The sequence below is a fragment of the Nicotiana tabacum genome, chromosome 12 (genome assembly GCF_000715075.1).
Source record: "Nicotiana tabacum cultivar K326 chromosome 12, ASM71507v2, whole genome shotgun sequence".
NCBI lineage: Eukaryota > Viridiplantae > Streptophyta > Magnoliopsida > Solanales > Solanaceae > Nicotiana > Nicotiana tabacum.
Genome location: NC_134091.1, coordinates 26,354,800 through 26,372,258, shown reverse-complemented (window position 1 = coordinate 26,372,258; position 17,459 = coordinate 26,354,800). Strand labels below are relative to the sequence as shown.

Sequence of the window (17,459 nt, the reverse complement as noted above, 5' to 3'; positions counted from 1 at the left end):
GACGGGAGTACTGAAAAGATAGCGTACCATTATTTTTCATGGCTCTGATACCATATTGTTGGGAAAATAAATATATCCCGCCTAGAAATAATATCCACAGCAAACAATAATAACACAAGAGAGTAACAATAATACTAAATTTTTTAACGGGGCAAAATACAATACCCGAACGGAGCAATATTATCACTATAATATTACAACTTAGTAGTGTCAAGAGACTACTACAACTTCGAAAGAAATAACACTCTTTATTTTAAAACACATCACTACAATAATACTGCCACTCACTATTTATCTCACAGACAACAATCTGTGGATTACTCTCACTACTTTGCTTTCTACTTAGCTTCTCTTTATTTTTGGTGTGTTTCAAAAGAGAAATGAAGCCTCCTATTTATAGAAAAAACTTGCCTACCATTAGACCAATCACATTTATTCTTTGTAATTTGCAGTGCAAATTGCCATCGGTTGAAATACATTTTTGTGACTTAGCCGCCCAACTTGCTAATCTTTTTCCAGCAACCCAACTTGCAACTTTTTCTAACTTTTTCTTTATTTCTTTTAGATGGGTCCCACATTCAAAGGCCGCCACGTGTCATCAATTTGATGTCAACGAAGGATGAAGGCGAGGTCGAGGACGAGTACTCCCTTTAGCAGAGTAGTAAAGACTAGTTTTAGAAATAAGATTTTAAAGAGAATATTTCAATGAATATTCCTCGAATCCGTACTATTAGGATTTTTTGTGGCCCATGTGCCCATATAAATAGAAAGATATGTAGCTATAGGAGAGATTCGACACTCATTGTAAAAAATAACACATTGACATTCTTTGAAGATTTTTGCTATATCATACCAAATACACCTTTTCTTCGGATCTTTAGCCAACTTTTCTCCCACGATCCAAAGAGAATCCGAATATTCAAAGGCTTATCAATCATTTATTAATCTCACCCTTTTCGGGTGACTCGCATACTTTTATTTACATAAATATCATTCATTACTATTTATTATTATTTAATGTCACTTTCATTATTTTTTGGATCATTGAATATAGCACTATTGTCGCCATTCATTGCTACTTAAATAATATTCGTGATATCCCGTTACAAAATCGGTTAATATATCTTTTGGATATTAATATCGACTAAGATTAACTCTATTTTATTAAATCTAATTTTTAAACTTAGATCTAAATTTTGGGTCAAACAGATTGCCCAAAAACATAATTTCATCCCACATATGATAGATTCATCTTCCATCAAAAAGTATAAAGGCCGTTATAAATTAATGAAAATATTGCAGAATTTAAAGTAACTCTTACAATATGCTGTTGAGTTCACTAAAAGAATTAACTGCTTCTATGCTAACCTTCTTGCTCACAAGAAAACAACTTCAAAATGAGATCAAGTGACAAAATAAAAATTCTTTTCCATAAAATTATTTGTGATTTATGCCAGCTTTTTACATATTAGGTAAATAGTTATCAGTTACCCAAAAAAGGTATATAATTATCTTTAAAGTAGCAAAATTTTAAAAGTTTATTTTTTCCAAAAAAGAGTTAAATGTATAAAATATATAAATTACATTATAGAATATGACCCAAGGAAGAGAAAGCAATTTTTATTTTTTGTGGTTTGGTTTGTGTTTTTTCTTTTTGACTTATGTAGCAGGGTAGGTGGTGAAGATGGGTGGGGACTGACAAAGGTTTCTGTTGATAGGACGCGATGGACTGACAAAGGTTTCTGTCCAGAATCAGAATGGCTCAACCATATGAAACTTAACCAAGAATGGCTTTAAGTTTGGAGCAGTAAAACGTATTATAATACAACCTTTTATTAAAACGGTGTACCAGATTTCTGAGTTTGAGCTTCACATGTCTCCCTTATTTATCTTTATTAATTTATTATTTTATTATTTTACTTCACAGGAGAAGGGAAGGGGAAATGAGTGAAGGGAATATAATGTGGAAATTGAATCCTTGCTAATAAGATAAAACTTCATTATACCAACCAACTGAGATTTTTTATCTTCCTTAAAAATTTTATCCCTACGTTCTAGTTTATTTGTGTATTTTTTCTTTTAATCTATTTAAAAAATATACCTTTTTTATATCTAGTAAATTTTAAATTAATATTATATTTTATGTCATTATGATTTAAATAAAAATTTTGATATATTGTAAAAGGTCCTCTAATTTAAAATTTTAAAATTCAAAATTATTTCTTTACATTTTTAAACTTGTTATATTAAGAAATTTTTCCTTTCAAGCACAAGGTCTAGAGATGTTTTGCCATTATTAAACCTTAATTTACTAGTATTTGAATTGCTTATTCATGAGACTGATTTCCTAATACTTAATAGTTTGGGAATACTTGCTATCATTAGGGCCGCTTAGTTATAATAATGCACTTCCTATGTGTACTGCAAAAGCGTTACTATTATGAATTTTCACAATTACTACTTCTTAAGAGCCGAATAATTTTAATTTTCATGGAAAGGACATTGATTAGACAGGTTGTTTTAGAATGTCGAGCTATTTTGGTGTAAAAAAATAGAAAACGAAATAAATGGTAGAGATCATTATTGTTTTCGTAACCTTTACTTAATTAAAGTGTTTATTAATATTAAATATTTTCCATAAAGGTCGCAAAGCGAGGAGAAAGGTAACATTGTCCTTCGTTGAACGCCTTTGTCATCGATTGACATGCAAATTAATTTACTTTGTTTAGTGAGCCTATGCTACCTAAAAGCGAAGATTATTTATCCTTTTTGATGGTTAAAAGTAGAAGATTGATTATCTTTTTAATGGTTAAAAAGTTGAGAAAATTTTAACATGATTAGGTTAACATAAACCTTTTAATTACGTGGTTTTCGGGTAGGTCCAAGTCTTATTTTATTGTCCATGTATGAGTAATATTAGCACTACCAAATTAAATGTTGTGATGAGATAGATATGTTTCCTTCACTATTAACTAGATGTCTGATGTTCGAGCGATGTAAATGAATAAAATTCTAATATGAAACACTTAACTTTTAATAAATTTTATTATTCACAAATTCGGATTAATCAAATCCCCGATACACATATCAAGACACCAATTGGGAAACAAAAAAGGGGACTTCAATGTGGATTATGAGATGGAAAGAGTGATGCTTAAGCTTTGCGTAAACCTAGCAAATGATGTAGCTCTCCTATCAGTTGGGTGAGCTTATTGTTAATAAAAGCAAATAATGCTGAAGCAGCTGTAGGAAAGGAGTATGATGATAAATGAAATCTATCCAGCTTGCTTAGTAAAAGTATAATTATGTGTGAACCACGCTAATCCACGTTGCTTGTAGTACAAATGCATGAACCATATATGTACGAAGCATATTATCTCCTAGGATTCTATTTATTTTTATTTGATTGTTAAATTAACCTATCATTATCCCACAAATATATTAATTAAACCTAGTTGTTATCTGATCATTAAATTTCTAGTCTTTAATTAACATCATATGATTAGTCAAACAGTATATAATGTTCCCCAATGAAAAGGTTTGTGAACTGTTGCTGATAGGTGATTAGTAGGAGTAGTAATTTAATTTCCACAGTGATTAATTATTTATTGAAAACTGTCATTAATCAACATGTACGGGACAAACTTTACTTGACTTCAGAATTAGAAATGATATTGATTGGAGTTGGTTTAATTGTCTTTTTGCTGCTTTTTAAAATAAAAGCTCTCATCCAATGTTCATGCATTAGGCTTGTTTAATTAATGTGATCATTTCAATTAAAATTTTAAATTATTAAAAATAACATATTTTTACTTACTTAATTTTATCTTCTTAATAGGTATATTTAATTCTTTTTTATGGGTCAAATATACGAAGATTCATTCTTTGATACGTTGGGCTAGAACCGCTCAAAAATACTCTTAATATGATGTGATATTGTCCGCTTTGGACAAAGCCCGCATGATTTTTTCGAAAAGCCTCACACTAGTAAAAGAATACAACTCCTTATAGTTAGCTTATTTTTCTTTTCTACTTTTCGATGTGACTTTGTTCACACACTCCTAACATGATAATGAGTGACATAGAAAATGAAAAAGATGCTTAGAGTAAAAATAATTTTTTTTGTATATATATAAATTATTGAAATCCCTCTACATAAAACGAGCTGCTAACTATATAGTAACATTTTTGCAAATTTTTAATCTGTTTGTTAGAAAAAATTGGTTAGGCACTAAAAACATGTGACGATTAAACTGTTAAGTTTAAAGAGTGGAGATTTATTTACATTTACGTTAATAGTTAACGGAAAAAGTTGAGTGAGAAGAGAAAGATGATAAAGTGGTTTGTGTTGGGCAGGACCTAAGGAACTGTTTGGGGGGCCACAAACAGTAGTCGAATTGAGGTCCCTTTCTGGTTTGTAGCGCGAGACTTACGGGCGAATCGTAGTCAGAATTTCCCAGTAACTCACTCACTGTCCTCAAATAGTGTATACAGTCCCCAAAAGATACAAAATCCTCAGTCAGTCGTCAGTTTGTGTTCTCTGTTTAGTCATTCCTAACTCCCCATCTTTCTATCTTTCTGCTGAAATTCCACTTCTTCCTGCTGAATTAGGAATGGAGTGTGACATAATTATATGTTGTGTGAGTTTAATTCTGTCTCTCTCTATTTAACTTTCATACATATTAACAGTGCCATTGATTTTACACTATTATAGAAAAGTATTTCTCTCGTCCCAAAAAAATAGTAATAATTTTTAAATTTCGAGAGTCAAACAAGTTATTTTTTCGACTGCAGTATGTTTATATGCCTTTAAATATTTTAAATTGTTAATTATTGTGACTTATAGTGCGACACTTTAGACAAGTTGTACATCGACAAAACACGAGAGAAATGCTAGGTATATAAGTAAACAAGTCTTAGACTCTAGTGACGCATTTTAAAGTCGTATAAACTTGTGCCCTAAGCGGACCATATCATTAGGGGTTGTGCTGTTACATGTGGTATCAGAACCACTCCGCGTGCAACCTTGAACGACGGTAGGGTAAAATCTCATCGGTAAACAAGACTTAGACCCTAGTGACGGGTTTTAAAGTCGTGCGAGCCTGAGCCCAAAGTGGACAGGATTACTAGTGGGCTAGACATATAATATTTTTAATATAGTTTTTGAATATATAAATTTGGGGTATTATCACTTCTAGGTCGCGCCAGAAACTATTTATATTCAGTAGTCGATAAAATTTGTTTAATTTTTGTATATATATATATATATATATATATATATATATATATATATATATATATATATATATAAAAATATATATATATATATATTATTTTGAGAGCGATTATACAGTGTCATTTTTCCTATAAATTTTGTTTAAAAAAACTTTAGAATTCTATGTCAAAATTTGCAATTAAAATTTTAAAAAATTGACTTTTAAAATTCGAAAAGTTCATTTTTTTTGGGAAGGATTGAATTTATGTTACCGTAAATTATCTTAGCCTATTTGTGTAAAAGATTTGTACACTATTAGTATACAGTAATAAACATACACCTAGATTTGCCTTTAATTTGTGGAGTGGTGGGGGTTTCGCGGCAGCTATATGAAAAGTCAGTTTCCTACCCCCACAGCGAACAGGATGGAAACCTAATCAATCCAGCGTTTATATGTCATTCTTGTCTCTCTTTCCCATCTTCCGGTCTCCAAGGGGTCGTTAAGTTTATGATCAATAAGTTACTGAAATTATAATTGTGAAGATTTTAATTCACTAGTTTAAAAATAAGATATACACATACGATAATACACATATATTGATAACTAGTGGTTTAAGTTTAATATCGTACGTGTCCCTTCGACTCTATGCCACATTGAGAAGAACTCAGTTGGTACAGAGACGGAGCCAGGATTTGAAGGTTTATGAGTTCAGAATTATTGTTCTTCTAAGCAACTTGATTCAAAATTAATAATTTGTATATAATTTAATTAATATTTTAAGCAAATATAGTATTTGGAATAAAACTATTCGGTTCGGCCGCTCCTCCACTGAGTTGGGAGCTGTCAGCAGTCAAGGTGAAAGTTGAATAACTAAAGTCTGACTCCATGTTAAGCTAGTGCATGTGCTCTTCTGCAAATCTGTGCTATCACTAACAGTACTCTCTGCTATTATCCCAGCTGAGTGTTTTCCCTGAGTTTTAGAGACTCATGCAACAGAGAAAAACAAAGATGAGAGTGAAACACAGTGGTCACTGCCTTTTCTACTGTTTATCGTTGAATTTTCTTGTAAAAATGCAGAAATAACATAAATTTCAAAAGCAAAAAATTACGAAACTGTTTAAAGTCTAGGAACTTTTGGCATATGAACATGAAAATATATATGCTAGGTCACCAAATTCTTAATTATTGAACAAAGTCATAGTATAAATTATTTATATTACACTCAAAATGTTAAAAGGAATTTCCAAATTATATAGCGTGCTTGGATCACATGGGACACACAAGCTAACATATGAAATGTGAATTGCGCGAACCCGTACCTACCTGTTGGTGTTTCAATTTATACGAGGAACTTAAAGAAAAAAATTAATAAATTTAAAAACTGTAAATTTTAAAATTTATAATGTCAGTGTGTTTGTGTGATTATAACCTATAAGACTTTTAAAACTTGTGATTTTAAATATGTAATAATATTTGTAAGATTTTAAATTTTTTCATTAAGTTTAAAATAAATATTTAAATTTATAATGTTTATATTATAAATAGGAAAAATACATAAGTTGCACCTTGTACTTGCCCCGAAAAGTTAGTTTCAGAATCAACCTTTACGGGCGTTCTAATACCATCCTATTCTTATCAATAGTGAAATTAATATCTCCTTCAAAGATGAGGTGACAGAGAAGGTGGGTTCACGTCACTCAAAGCGAGTGGGAAGATGAAAAATATTAAAATATGCTTAAATTATATAGATGTCATTTCTTTATTGGTTGTTACATTTAATTACACTTAATTAGTTGTATTTAATGTAATACTAACCCTTTCTAAAAAATTCCTTTTTTCTTTTTTATTTTCCCCGTTTTCTTCTCTTCTCTTTCTTTCTTTCCTGCATTGAATCATTATATGTCCTTAATTGTATTGCACCTTTGTTAAAGTGATTTACTTGTAATTCCTACTTAGCTTAGTTAGAAGTATTGTGTAGGAAACCTTTTGTAAAACCATAAGCCTTGTGTTTGTGTCTTGGTTAGAGTTAGTCGAGTTGTAAGCTTTGTAATAGAGTTATTACAAATGGGCTTGTAATAGAGTTATTGCAAGTTAGTGAGGGATTAAGAGGTTAATTCCTAGGTTACAATAGTTTGTAATCTAAAGTTTGCTCAGACTGAAGTTGAAATCCTACGAGTGTAGGTCGTGGTTTTTAATCTCGTGAGCTGGGAGTTTTTCACGTAAAACTCTATTGTGTTATTTATTTACTGGTGTGTGTGTGTGTGTGTGTGTGTGTGTGTGTGTGTGTGTGTGTGTGTGTGTGTGTGTGTGTGTGTGTGTGTGTGTGTGTATTCTGTGAGAACTAATAGAGAACTTGGTTCTTTATATAGTTTGGTGGACCTTAGTTTCTATCAATTGGTATTAGAGCGGTTTCTTTCTATCAGGCTAACACCTAGAAAGGATCCTCATGGCTGCTCCACCAAACTTTGAAGAAGGTCAATCTACCTACAGACCACCAAGATTTAATGGCCAATACTACGGATGGTGGAAGACATGGATGCATGATGAAGATTCAGAGCTCTGGGATGTTATCTGCTCTAGGATTGTATTTGCGATGGTCCCTTCGTTCCTATGAAGACCATTGGGGAATCAGCGGTGACAGTTCCCAAGACTAGGAAGGAGTACAACGATGCTGACCGCAAGGCTATAGAGAAGAACTTTCGAGCAAAAAAGATCCTCGTCTGTGGTATTGGGCCAGACGAATACAACAAGATTTTCGCATGTCAATCTGCCAAGCAGATCTGGGAAGCTCTCCAAACAACACATGAAGGGACAACTCAAGTCAAGCAGTCGAAGATTGATATGCTAACCACTGAGTATGAACTCTTCAGGATGAAGGACGATGAGTCCATTCAGGACATGCACACTTGTTTCACCTCCATCATCAATGAGCTCCATTCTCTCGGAGAAACTATTCTAAGGAACAAACTTATCAGGAAAATACTCAGCGTACTACCTAGTTCTTGGAAAAGCAAAGTAAATGCTATCACGTGGGCAAAGGATCTACAAAAGCTGACCATTGATGAACTCATTGGTAATTTGAAAACTTATGAAATGAAGAAGAAGAAAAAAAGATCATGAGAGAAGAGATCCCAAAAGGGAGAAGAATCTGGTCCTCAAGATAGACAACAATGAATCAAGTTGTGAGGATGCTGATATGGCTTACTTGACAAAGAGATTTCAGAAGATGGTTCGCAGAAATGGAGGCATTCCAAAAAGGGGCAGCTCCAGCAAGCCAAGAGGGTATGGCTTATGTCATAAGTGCGGGAAGCCAGGTCATTTCATCAAGGATTGTCCTCTACTCAAGCAAGATCAGTACAAGCACAACACAGACAAAGCAGTCAAAAGGAACCCGGTTCCTAACAAAAGATTCAAGAGAAAAGATACCACTGATAATGTTATGAAACAAGCTCTTGCTGCATGGGGAGACTCTTCCAGCGAATCTGGAGAAGATGATGAACAAGGTGACAGTTCCATGATGGCAGTTGAAAGTGCAGCAGCTGACTATGATTCTATCTTTGCCCTGATTGCAAAATCTGATGATGATGAGCTAAACTTTCTAGACGTTCAAAGAAATCTGAATTCTCACTCTCAGAAAAAGCTTATATCTTTGGAAAATATTTTAATTGATGCTTATCATAATCTTATAAATGATAAAAATATTTTAACTATTGAGCTAGGAGAGGTAGAAAATGAGAGAGATGATTTGGTAATCGTAGTAGTTGACCTAAAAAAACCATCGAGGATCAAATGAGAGAAAAGAGTGTTCTGATTAAAAAAGGTGAGGACATAGAAAACGAGAGAGATGACTTGTTGGTAGTATTCATATACCTAAAAGAAACAATAGAGGAATTAAAAAAGGGAAACTGTTCTGGGATTGTCCAAAAGGGAAAGGAAGTTGCAAGTGAGGCACACATTGAGCTTGAAATTGAACTCAAATCTGTGAAATCTAGTCTGTGTGTTGAACTTGAAAGAAACAGACAGCTTCAAGAAGATCTAGGCAGAGTTAAAAATGACCTGAAAAAATCTCTAAAGTGGACCTGGTCCTCTGAAACAATTGCTGCCATGTATACAAGCAATGGTGGGAACAGACAGGGAGTCGGGTTACAAAAGGAAAAGACTCCCTACAATCCACATAGCAAGTATGTTACTGTCCCTGATAACTAGCTTTGCACTCATTGTGGCAACACTGGTTACTTTAAAGAAAACTGTAAGGCTAGAATTCAGGCCCAACAGAAAAAATAAGGTTTTTATTGAAAAGATAACTACTGCTAAGGAACTTGGTCCCTCCGTTAAAAAACGTGTATTGCCTACCTGGATAAAACGAAGTTTAATTTTCCGTTTTCCTCACTACAAGGGACCCAAACTTATTTGGGTTCCTAAGTCTAATCCTTGATTCTCTTGTGCAGGGAGCAGTGAAAGGAAACAACCAAAATGGTACATGAATAGTGGCTGTTCTAAGCACATGATGGGAAACATCGATAATTTCCTTTCACTCAAAGCCCTACAAGGAGGGAGTGTGTCCTTTGGCAATGGCAAAAAGGGATACATTCTGGGAGTAGGAAGAATTGGGAAGTCACTCACTCACTCAATTAAAAATATGTACTATGTGAATGGCTTGAAATATAGCCTACTGAGTGTTTCCCAAATATGCGACAAAGGAAATAAAGTGTAATTTGTGTCAAAAGTCTGCACAGTCACAAATCTTATGACCGATGAAGTGGTCTTGATGGAAAAAAGATACAAAAACATCTATGTTGCTGATTTTGAGTCCTTGCAAAATGGGGATCTTACTTGTCTGAGTGCTGTTGATGATGATGTTGAACTATGGCACAGAAGATTAGGTCATGCAAGCTTTACATTGCTGAACAATTTGGTTAGGAAGGACCTGGTTCGTGGCCTGCCTAAGTCAAGCTTCAAAGATCACAAGGTGTGTGATGCATGTGCAAAAGAAAAGCAAATCAGGTCCTCCTTCAATCCCAAAAAGGAGGTCATCACCTCAAGGTCACTTGATCTTCTCCATATGGATCTATGTGGGCCTATGAGGGTGCCAAGTAGAGGAGGAAAGAAGTACATTTTTGTTATAGTGGACGACTATTCTAGATTCACCTGGACATTGTTCCTCAAAACCAAGGATGAAACTTTTCCAGTGTTTGCTGCATTTGTAAAGAAAATCCAGGTGAAGATGAGCTATAATGTTGTGTGTATAAGATCTGACCATGACGCAGAGTTTGACAATGCAAATTTTGATGAATTCTGTGCTGAAAATGACATAAGTCACAATTTTTCAGCTCTACGAACACCTTAACAAAATGATATTGTAGAGAGGAAAAATAGGACTCTTGAAGACATAGCAAGGACAATGTTGATTGACAGTGGTATTGCAAAAAGCTTCTGGGCAGAAGTAGTTAACACTGCATGCTACTTGGTGAACAGGTGCATCATCAGGTCCCTTCTGAACAAAACTCCGTATGAACTGCTGAACAGGAGGAAACCCAAGCTAACACATTTAAGGACATTTGGCTGCAAATATTTTGTCCTCAACAATGGCAAAGAAGCACTTGGAAAATTTGATGCTAAAAGTGATGAAGAAATCTTTCTGGGCTATTCATCACAAAGCAAAGCTTACAAAGTCTACAACAAAAGAACTCAATGTGTTGAGGAAAGCATACATATGATCTTTGATGAATCACACCACCTATGTGAGAAAGATTCACATGATAAGATTGATCAAGAAGTAGAGCAGTCAACAGTTCCCGGTGAAGTCATTTATATGACAAATGGAAAGGATGACATGATGAGTCATGTCAAGGAATCAAATGATGATAATGCAGATGTATCTCCAGCTGATGCAGAGTAACCTGGTTCCCCCATCACAACAACTGAAGCTGAGAACATAGTCATTGATGCTGTGCAAGGAACCCCAGATATTGAGTAGAGAAGCAGGACTCAAATCAACAATGGGTCACATTTAGAAGAACCTGGACCCTCTCACAATGAGTTTCAGGTGTCTAACTGGAAGCACAAAAGTTCACACCCTCTTCAGAATGTGATCACTCCTCTTGACTTAGGGATTCAAACTAGATCAAAGTCAAGACACTCACTTGCCTTCTCAGCCTTTCTCTCTCAAATTAAGCCTAAAAATATCAAGGAAGCATTGAAAGTTGCTGACTGGATTACTGCCATGCAAGATGAACTCCATCAATTTGAGAGGAATAGCGTGTGACACCTGGTCCCTCAACCTACTGACAGAACTATCATAGGAACGAGGTGGGTATTCAGAAATAAGCTTGAGAAGTTTGGGAACACAACAAGGAACAAGGCAAGATTAGTAGTTCAAGGCTACAATCAAGAAGAAGGGATCGACTATAATAAATTTTTTGCTCTAGCTGCTCGAATGGAAGCCATCAGAATTCTCATTGCCTTTGCATCTCATATGGAATTCAAATTGTTCCAAAAGGATGTTAAAATGCATTTCTGAATGATTTTCTAAAAGAAGAAGTCTTCGTCAAGCAACCGCTTGGCTTCGAATGTCATGAGCATCCTGAGCATATTTTTAAGCTTGACAAAGCTTTATATGAGCTGAAGCAGGCTCCTCATGCAAGGTATGAAAGGTTGTCAAATTTTCTCCTATAAGATAGCTTTACAAGAGGAAAAATTGACAACACCTTATTTCTAAATAAACGGGGGAGGAACCCGCTCATTGTGCAAGTTTATGTTGACGACATCATCTTTGGTGCAACAAATGATTCTCCGTGTGAGGAGTTTGAAAAGCTCATGGGAAATGAGCTTGAAATGAGCATGATGGGGAGTTGAATTTCTTCTTGGGCCTGCAAGTCATGCAAACTCCTAAGGGCACAATAATAAATCAACATAAGTACATCAAAGAGCTTCTGAAGAGATTTGAAATGAAAGCTAAAAAATCATTGATACTTTTATTGCCACTGCCACTCGTCTGGACATGGATGAACCTGGTTCCCCTGTGAACGAGACCATGTATAGAGGCATTATTGGGTCACTCTTGTATCTCACAACAAGCAGACCAGATATCATTTTTAGTGTGGGACTATGTGCCAGGTTTCAATCAAATCCAATGGAATCTCATCTGAAGGCTGCCAAGAGAATCCTGAGGTATCTAAAAGGAACGCAGGAGTTCTCTACTATCCCTCAGAAGACAATTTCGACTTGATTGGGTATGCTGACGCTGATTATGCTGGTTATCTGGTGGATAGGAAAGCACTTCTGGCATGGCACACTTTCTGGGATCATGTCTAATTTTATGGGGTACAAGAAAACAACACTCAGTGGCTCTTTCAACTGCAGAAGCTGAGTATGTGGCAGCTGCCTCTTCCTGTGCTCAATTATTTTGGATCAAGCAGCAGTTAGAAGATTTTGGCGTATTTTTTGATTATGTGCCATTACTGTGTGATAACACCAGTGCTCTCAACATGGCAAAGAACCCAGTTTAGCATAAGAGAACAAAGCACATTGATGTGCGGCATCATTTTCTCAAAGACAATATTGAAAAAGGGCTTATCTGCATGAAGTTTTGCAGCACAGAAGATCAAATTACAGACATTTTTACCAAAGCACTGAGCAGAGAGCACTTTGAAAAGAATCGTCTGGCACTTGGGTTGATAAAATCAAGCTGAGAACCTGGTCCCTCGATGATTATCTATGAAAGAAATGAACATGTAAAATAGCTAAAAAGTATTTTCTAACAAGGTCTAACTCATTTTTATACCGTTACAGGTAGACAGCATGGCGATTACAGAGCAAACAAGGAACTAATGGTATTGCACTTTGGTAAAAGGATGAGGCTCATATTTACAAAATCTGTCAGAGAACCTGGTTCCTTTGACACAGGTTAGTAGTTCTTTTGTACTCTCATGCATAATTTTTAAATGGTTAAAAAGGTGCCACGTGATTAAAATGTCAATATCTCCTTTTATCCCTTTTTAGAACCCAAGCGTCCTACCCGTTACGAAATGACCCGCCTACCTAGAAAATCAATGCCCTTTCCTAACCGGTCCCTCACCCCTTTTAGATAAACCCAAAAGCTATCACTCTCATAACTATTCACATCAAAAGCCAAAAATTCCCTTTTCTCCCAACAACCAAACACTCACTTCTTCCATAAACTCTCACTATACTCCATAATGTCTGAGAATCTCGAAGCCTCAAATATTCCCAGTATCATCCCCACTGTGTCTTCATCTCTTGAAACACCGGTGATAGAGTCTAAGTACCCTATGCCACTCAGTCCAATCCCTAAGCAAGATTACCAACCACCCACTGCCTCTTCTCCAACCCAATCAAGTTCTGGTTCTCATCGGAGTCGCAAAACTTCAAATCCCAAGAGGTTTATGGCTACGACCTCTCCTTCTGCCTCGCCAAAAAAAATGGCTGAGGGAGAAACAATAGAGGGAGAAGAAAATCAAGAAGTCTCCAGTCTGTGTTTGGAAGAGAGTTCCGAGGCACAACAAGGTGTGGTTCGTACTGGTGATGAATCAGCGATGACTACCCCAGGTCTCGATTTGAATGTTGCCGATTTTATATGTAATATTCTTCATGTGCCTTCTGAGTTTACTTTAGGGTTGAAAGAACAAGAGGCCATAGAGAATATGTTGTCAATAGCTATTGAGAGATATTTGGTTGGTGGTTATGAAAGTGTGTCTGAAACCAATGGGTCTCAGGGGAAAGGTGATAGTCTACAAGAAGAGGGTAGGGAACTGGTGCCTGTCGAAAATCTTGCACCTGAAAGTACTACTAGGGAACCACATGAGGGACCTGATCCCTCCGCCCAAGGAGAGCCCTCTGCTCCTACTTGGGATGAAACCCCCTGTTCTTCAAAAGAACCCCAGGTCAGTACTGATCCCGCTCTCTCTCATCATTTCTATGCTAAGCCATTGACCATTGTCGCTTATGAGATGAGATCTCTGTCTGAGAAAGAGAATGAGGGTAGTGAAGAGGACTATGACAATGTGGCTTTTGCAAACTTTATTAGTGCTATGAGTAGAAGGGCAACTCCCAAAATGCCCACTCCTAAAATACCTACTACTAGGCTGCAAAAGAAGGAAGCTCTTGAGTTAGATCTGAAGAAAAATAAGAAAGAAAAGAAGAGAAGAAGGTTGGTGAAGGGTGGAAAGTTAGTACATGAAGAGGTAGCACCTACAACACTTGTTTTTGACGTTGATGACGAGGTGAATGAGGAACCCAGTCCTTTAATTCGTAAGTCCTCTAATAAACCTATTGTTCCAAAATCTGGGAAAGAGTCATCTGTGAGAGTGATAGAGGTTGGCAATGTTGAAGTGGGAGAGTCTGGTAAGAAAGTGGATGAGGAGTCTGGTGAGAAAGTGTCTGAGAAATCTGCAAAGAAAGAAAAAAATGTGAGAAAATCAGTGAAACGGAAGGCTAGTGCCAATAAGGAACATGGTTCTTCCAAGAAGTAAGGTGGGTGTGGCCAAGAATGAAGGAATGGAAAATCTGAGAAACCAGAAGGTGCTGTGGGGTAGAACATTTGCCCATGATATTCTTGACATGACAGGAATGCGCCAACTAGTTAATATCTGTGACTTTCAACAGTGGATACATTTGTTCACAAATAAGAGTCCTAAGGTGTATGAGGCAGAGGTGCACAATTTTTATGCTGACTTTTTCACAGTCAAGGATGACAATATCTGCATGAATGTGAATGGTGTTGACTTTGTGATGGATGAGGCTGTGTTCGGAACTATCTTGGGAGTGCCTACTGACAGAATATCCTCCATTGAGGGGACTTGTTCTTTAAACTTCAGAAATACCATTTTGAAGGATGATGCAGTACAACAGGGGGAACAGGTACACAAGAAGGCCCTTTTTCCAGTATACCAGTTGTTATTCGAGATGGTGAACAAGGTTTTGCTCCCTTGTGCAGAAAGGCGTTCCATTACGTCATGAGTAGACCTGTTCCTCATGGAAGCACTAGATGCATACTCCACTATCAATCTGCCGGGTATCATGATTGAGCACATGAAGAAAATTGCAGATTTCAAGGATGGTAATAATGGCCTGCCCTACGGGTTTTTACTCACCAAAGTATTTGAGTTCTTCAAATTCCCTTTGAGAAAGGCTACAGTAGGTACTCACAAGCAGACCTTCTCCAAGACCACCTTAGAAGAGTATGAGTGCATCGATAAGAAAAAATGTCAGCAATTCCACTATCTCTCAACTGATTGAATCTTAGAACATTGCCACTGAAGAGATAAGGAAGTTGAAGGCACGAAATGTTATTCTTGAGGGACAACTTATTCAGGTCCAGGAGGCACCTGGTTCCAGCAGTACACAAGGCGCAGAGGTTGCCCGTCTAACCAAGGAGAATACTGATCTCAGGAAACAGCTTGAGGACCTGAAGGAGAGGTTACTCACTGAGCAAGGGGCCGCAAATGCTCGAATGTATACCCCCCTTAGAACTCTTGCCTCTTCATCTCTGCCTCCCCCTTCCAGTGCTCCTTAAAATCGTTCCCTTCCCAGTGTCAAGTTCAAGTTGTATGTCCTCTATTTTGGTCTCCTCTGTTTGGATATGTTTAATGGCTGGTACTTCTTTTTTGTTGTTTTATTTTGTGGATAATTATGTAACAAATGACACTACTCCCTGTTGATTTTCAAAGTTAATGTATATCCCGTCCTTTTGCTATGCATGCTTTGCTCTTCTACTATATTTTTAGTTATGTTTGTGTGGACACATGTGGCATGAGTTAAGCTTGGTAGACGTCTTTGCTTATTGCTTATTACTAGTCTTTTTATGATGCCAAAATGGGGAAAAGTAATTGAGGGGGAACATAGGGGAAACAGGTTCAGGGGGAATATAATTTTTTTTGGTACTATTTACGGTACTCTCGTTCTCAGGGAAAATTTCAATTACAAGTTTGTCATCATCAAAAATGGAGAAATTGATATGTTATGTGTCCTGTTATGTTTTGATGATCTAACAAACTTAATGTTCAGAACCAGATGGGGAACCTGCTCCACATCCTTAAAGTGCTCAAGATCAACAAGTCTCGAGTCTGAGACATGTTCCAACACTCAGAGTCAAAGAAATAACAGAGGGAATAGATGGAGATCAATTCCCTTGCTGACTGTACCAGTCAACTCCCCACAACTGTAAAGTGGTTGCAACTGTTTCTCAGCACGCACGCAATAATGCAAATAGTGCATCAGTCACTTTATGGGGAATGCCTTTGTACCAAATATGCTTACATCATTCAAGTGATGCATTTATGTAATATTAACATGAAGCAAAGGTAAAACATTGCACTTGCACATTTCAGAATTCATCAGATTCCTCTCAAGTGTGTTGCCAACTTGAAAGTGACGTTCAAGGCGTCAAGAACAGAGAATAACATAACGAAGGACCTGTTTCCTGCATTGAGTCATTATATGTCCTTAGTTGTGTTGCACGTTTGTTAAAGTGATTTACTTGTAATTCCTACTTAGCTTAGTTAGAAGCATTGTGTAGGAAACCTTTTGTAAAACCATAAACCTTGTGTTTGTGTCTTGGTTAGAATTAGTCGAGTTGTAAGCTTTGTAATAGAGTTATTACAAAGGGACTTGTAATAGAGTTATTACAAGTTAGTGAGGGATTAAGAGGTTAATTCCTAGGTTACAATAGTTTGTAATCTGAAGTTCGCTCAGTAGTGAAGTTGAAATCCTACGAGTGTAGATCGTGGTTTTTAATCCCGTGAGTTGAGAGTTTTTCACGTAAAACTCTATTGTGTTATTTACTAATTGCTGCTGTGTATGTTCTGTGGAAACTAATAGAGAACCTGATTCTCTATATAGTTTAGTGACCCTTAGTCTCTATCATTTTTAGAAGCACATACAATGTTAAAGGTTGAAGACGGTTTTTATTTGTTTTTTCCTTTGACAGGATCATTAGGACAAAGTTAAAAAATGATACTGTTAAATTAAAATTTTAGTATGCTTTCTTCAAAAGGGGAATAGCTACACGGAGCACCATTTTATCATTGGAGAGAGTCGTGCAAGAAAAATTAAGATTTTGGGCCTAGCTTTTATATAGTCTTTCACCTATATGTGAGATGGGTCTGATTTTGCGACTTTCGTAGAAACTTACCTACTAGCAGGATTTTTTCGCTTATTTGTATTTTTTATTTTTTATTTCTTTTGGTAAAAATATTGCTTCCGACAAATGCCTACTTCCACATT

The 17,459-nt window shown here is 36.1% G+C and overlaps 1 protein-coding gene across 1 annotated transcript; it reads left to right on the top strand.

Moving 5' to 3' along the window:
* The first annotated feature begins 7,826 nt into the window (after window positions 1-7,826).
* LOC142167053 (uncharacterized) lies at window positions 7,827-10,563 on the top strand. Its single transcript, XM_075227206.1, has 6 exons — window positions 7,827-8,245; window positions 8,316-8,820; window positions 9,144-9,336; window positions 9,665-9,790; window positions 9,953-10,185; window positions 10,390-10,563. The coding sequence occupies exons 1-6, from the start codon at window positions 7,827-7,829 to the stop codon at window positions 10,561-10,563; spliced, it is 1,650 nt and encodes a 549-aa protein (XP_075083307.1).
* The last annotated feature ends 6,896 nt before the right edge of the window (window positions 10,564-17,459 follow it).

What these genes read in the sequence shown, in the direction of transcription:
- LOC142167053 (XM_075227206.1), top strand. Translation starts at nt 7,827, where the DNA reads ATGAAGACCATTGGGGAATCAGCGGTGACAGTTCCCAAGACTAGGAAG. An exon ending in ATGAGCTAAACTTTCTAGAC is followed by an intron (nt 8,821 to 9,143) that starts GTTCAAAGAAAT and finishes ATTGTCCAAAAG; the next exon opens with GGAAAGGAAGTTGCAAGTGA. An exon ending in CAAGCTTCAAAGATCACAAG is followed by an intron (nt 10,186 to 10,389) that starts GTGTGTGATGCA and finishes CTCAAAACCAAG; the next exon opens with GATGAAACTTTTCCAGTGTT.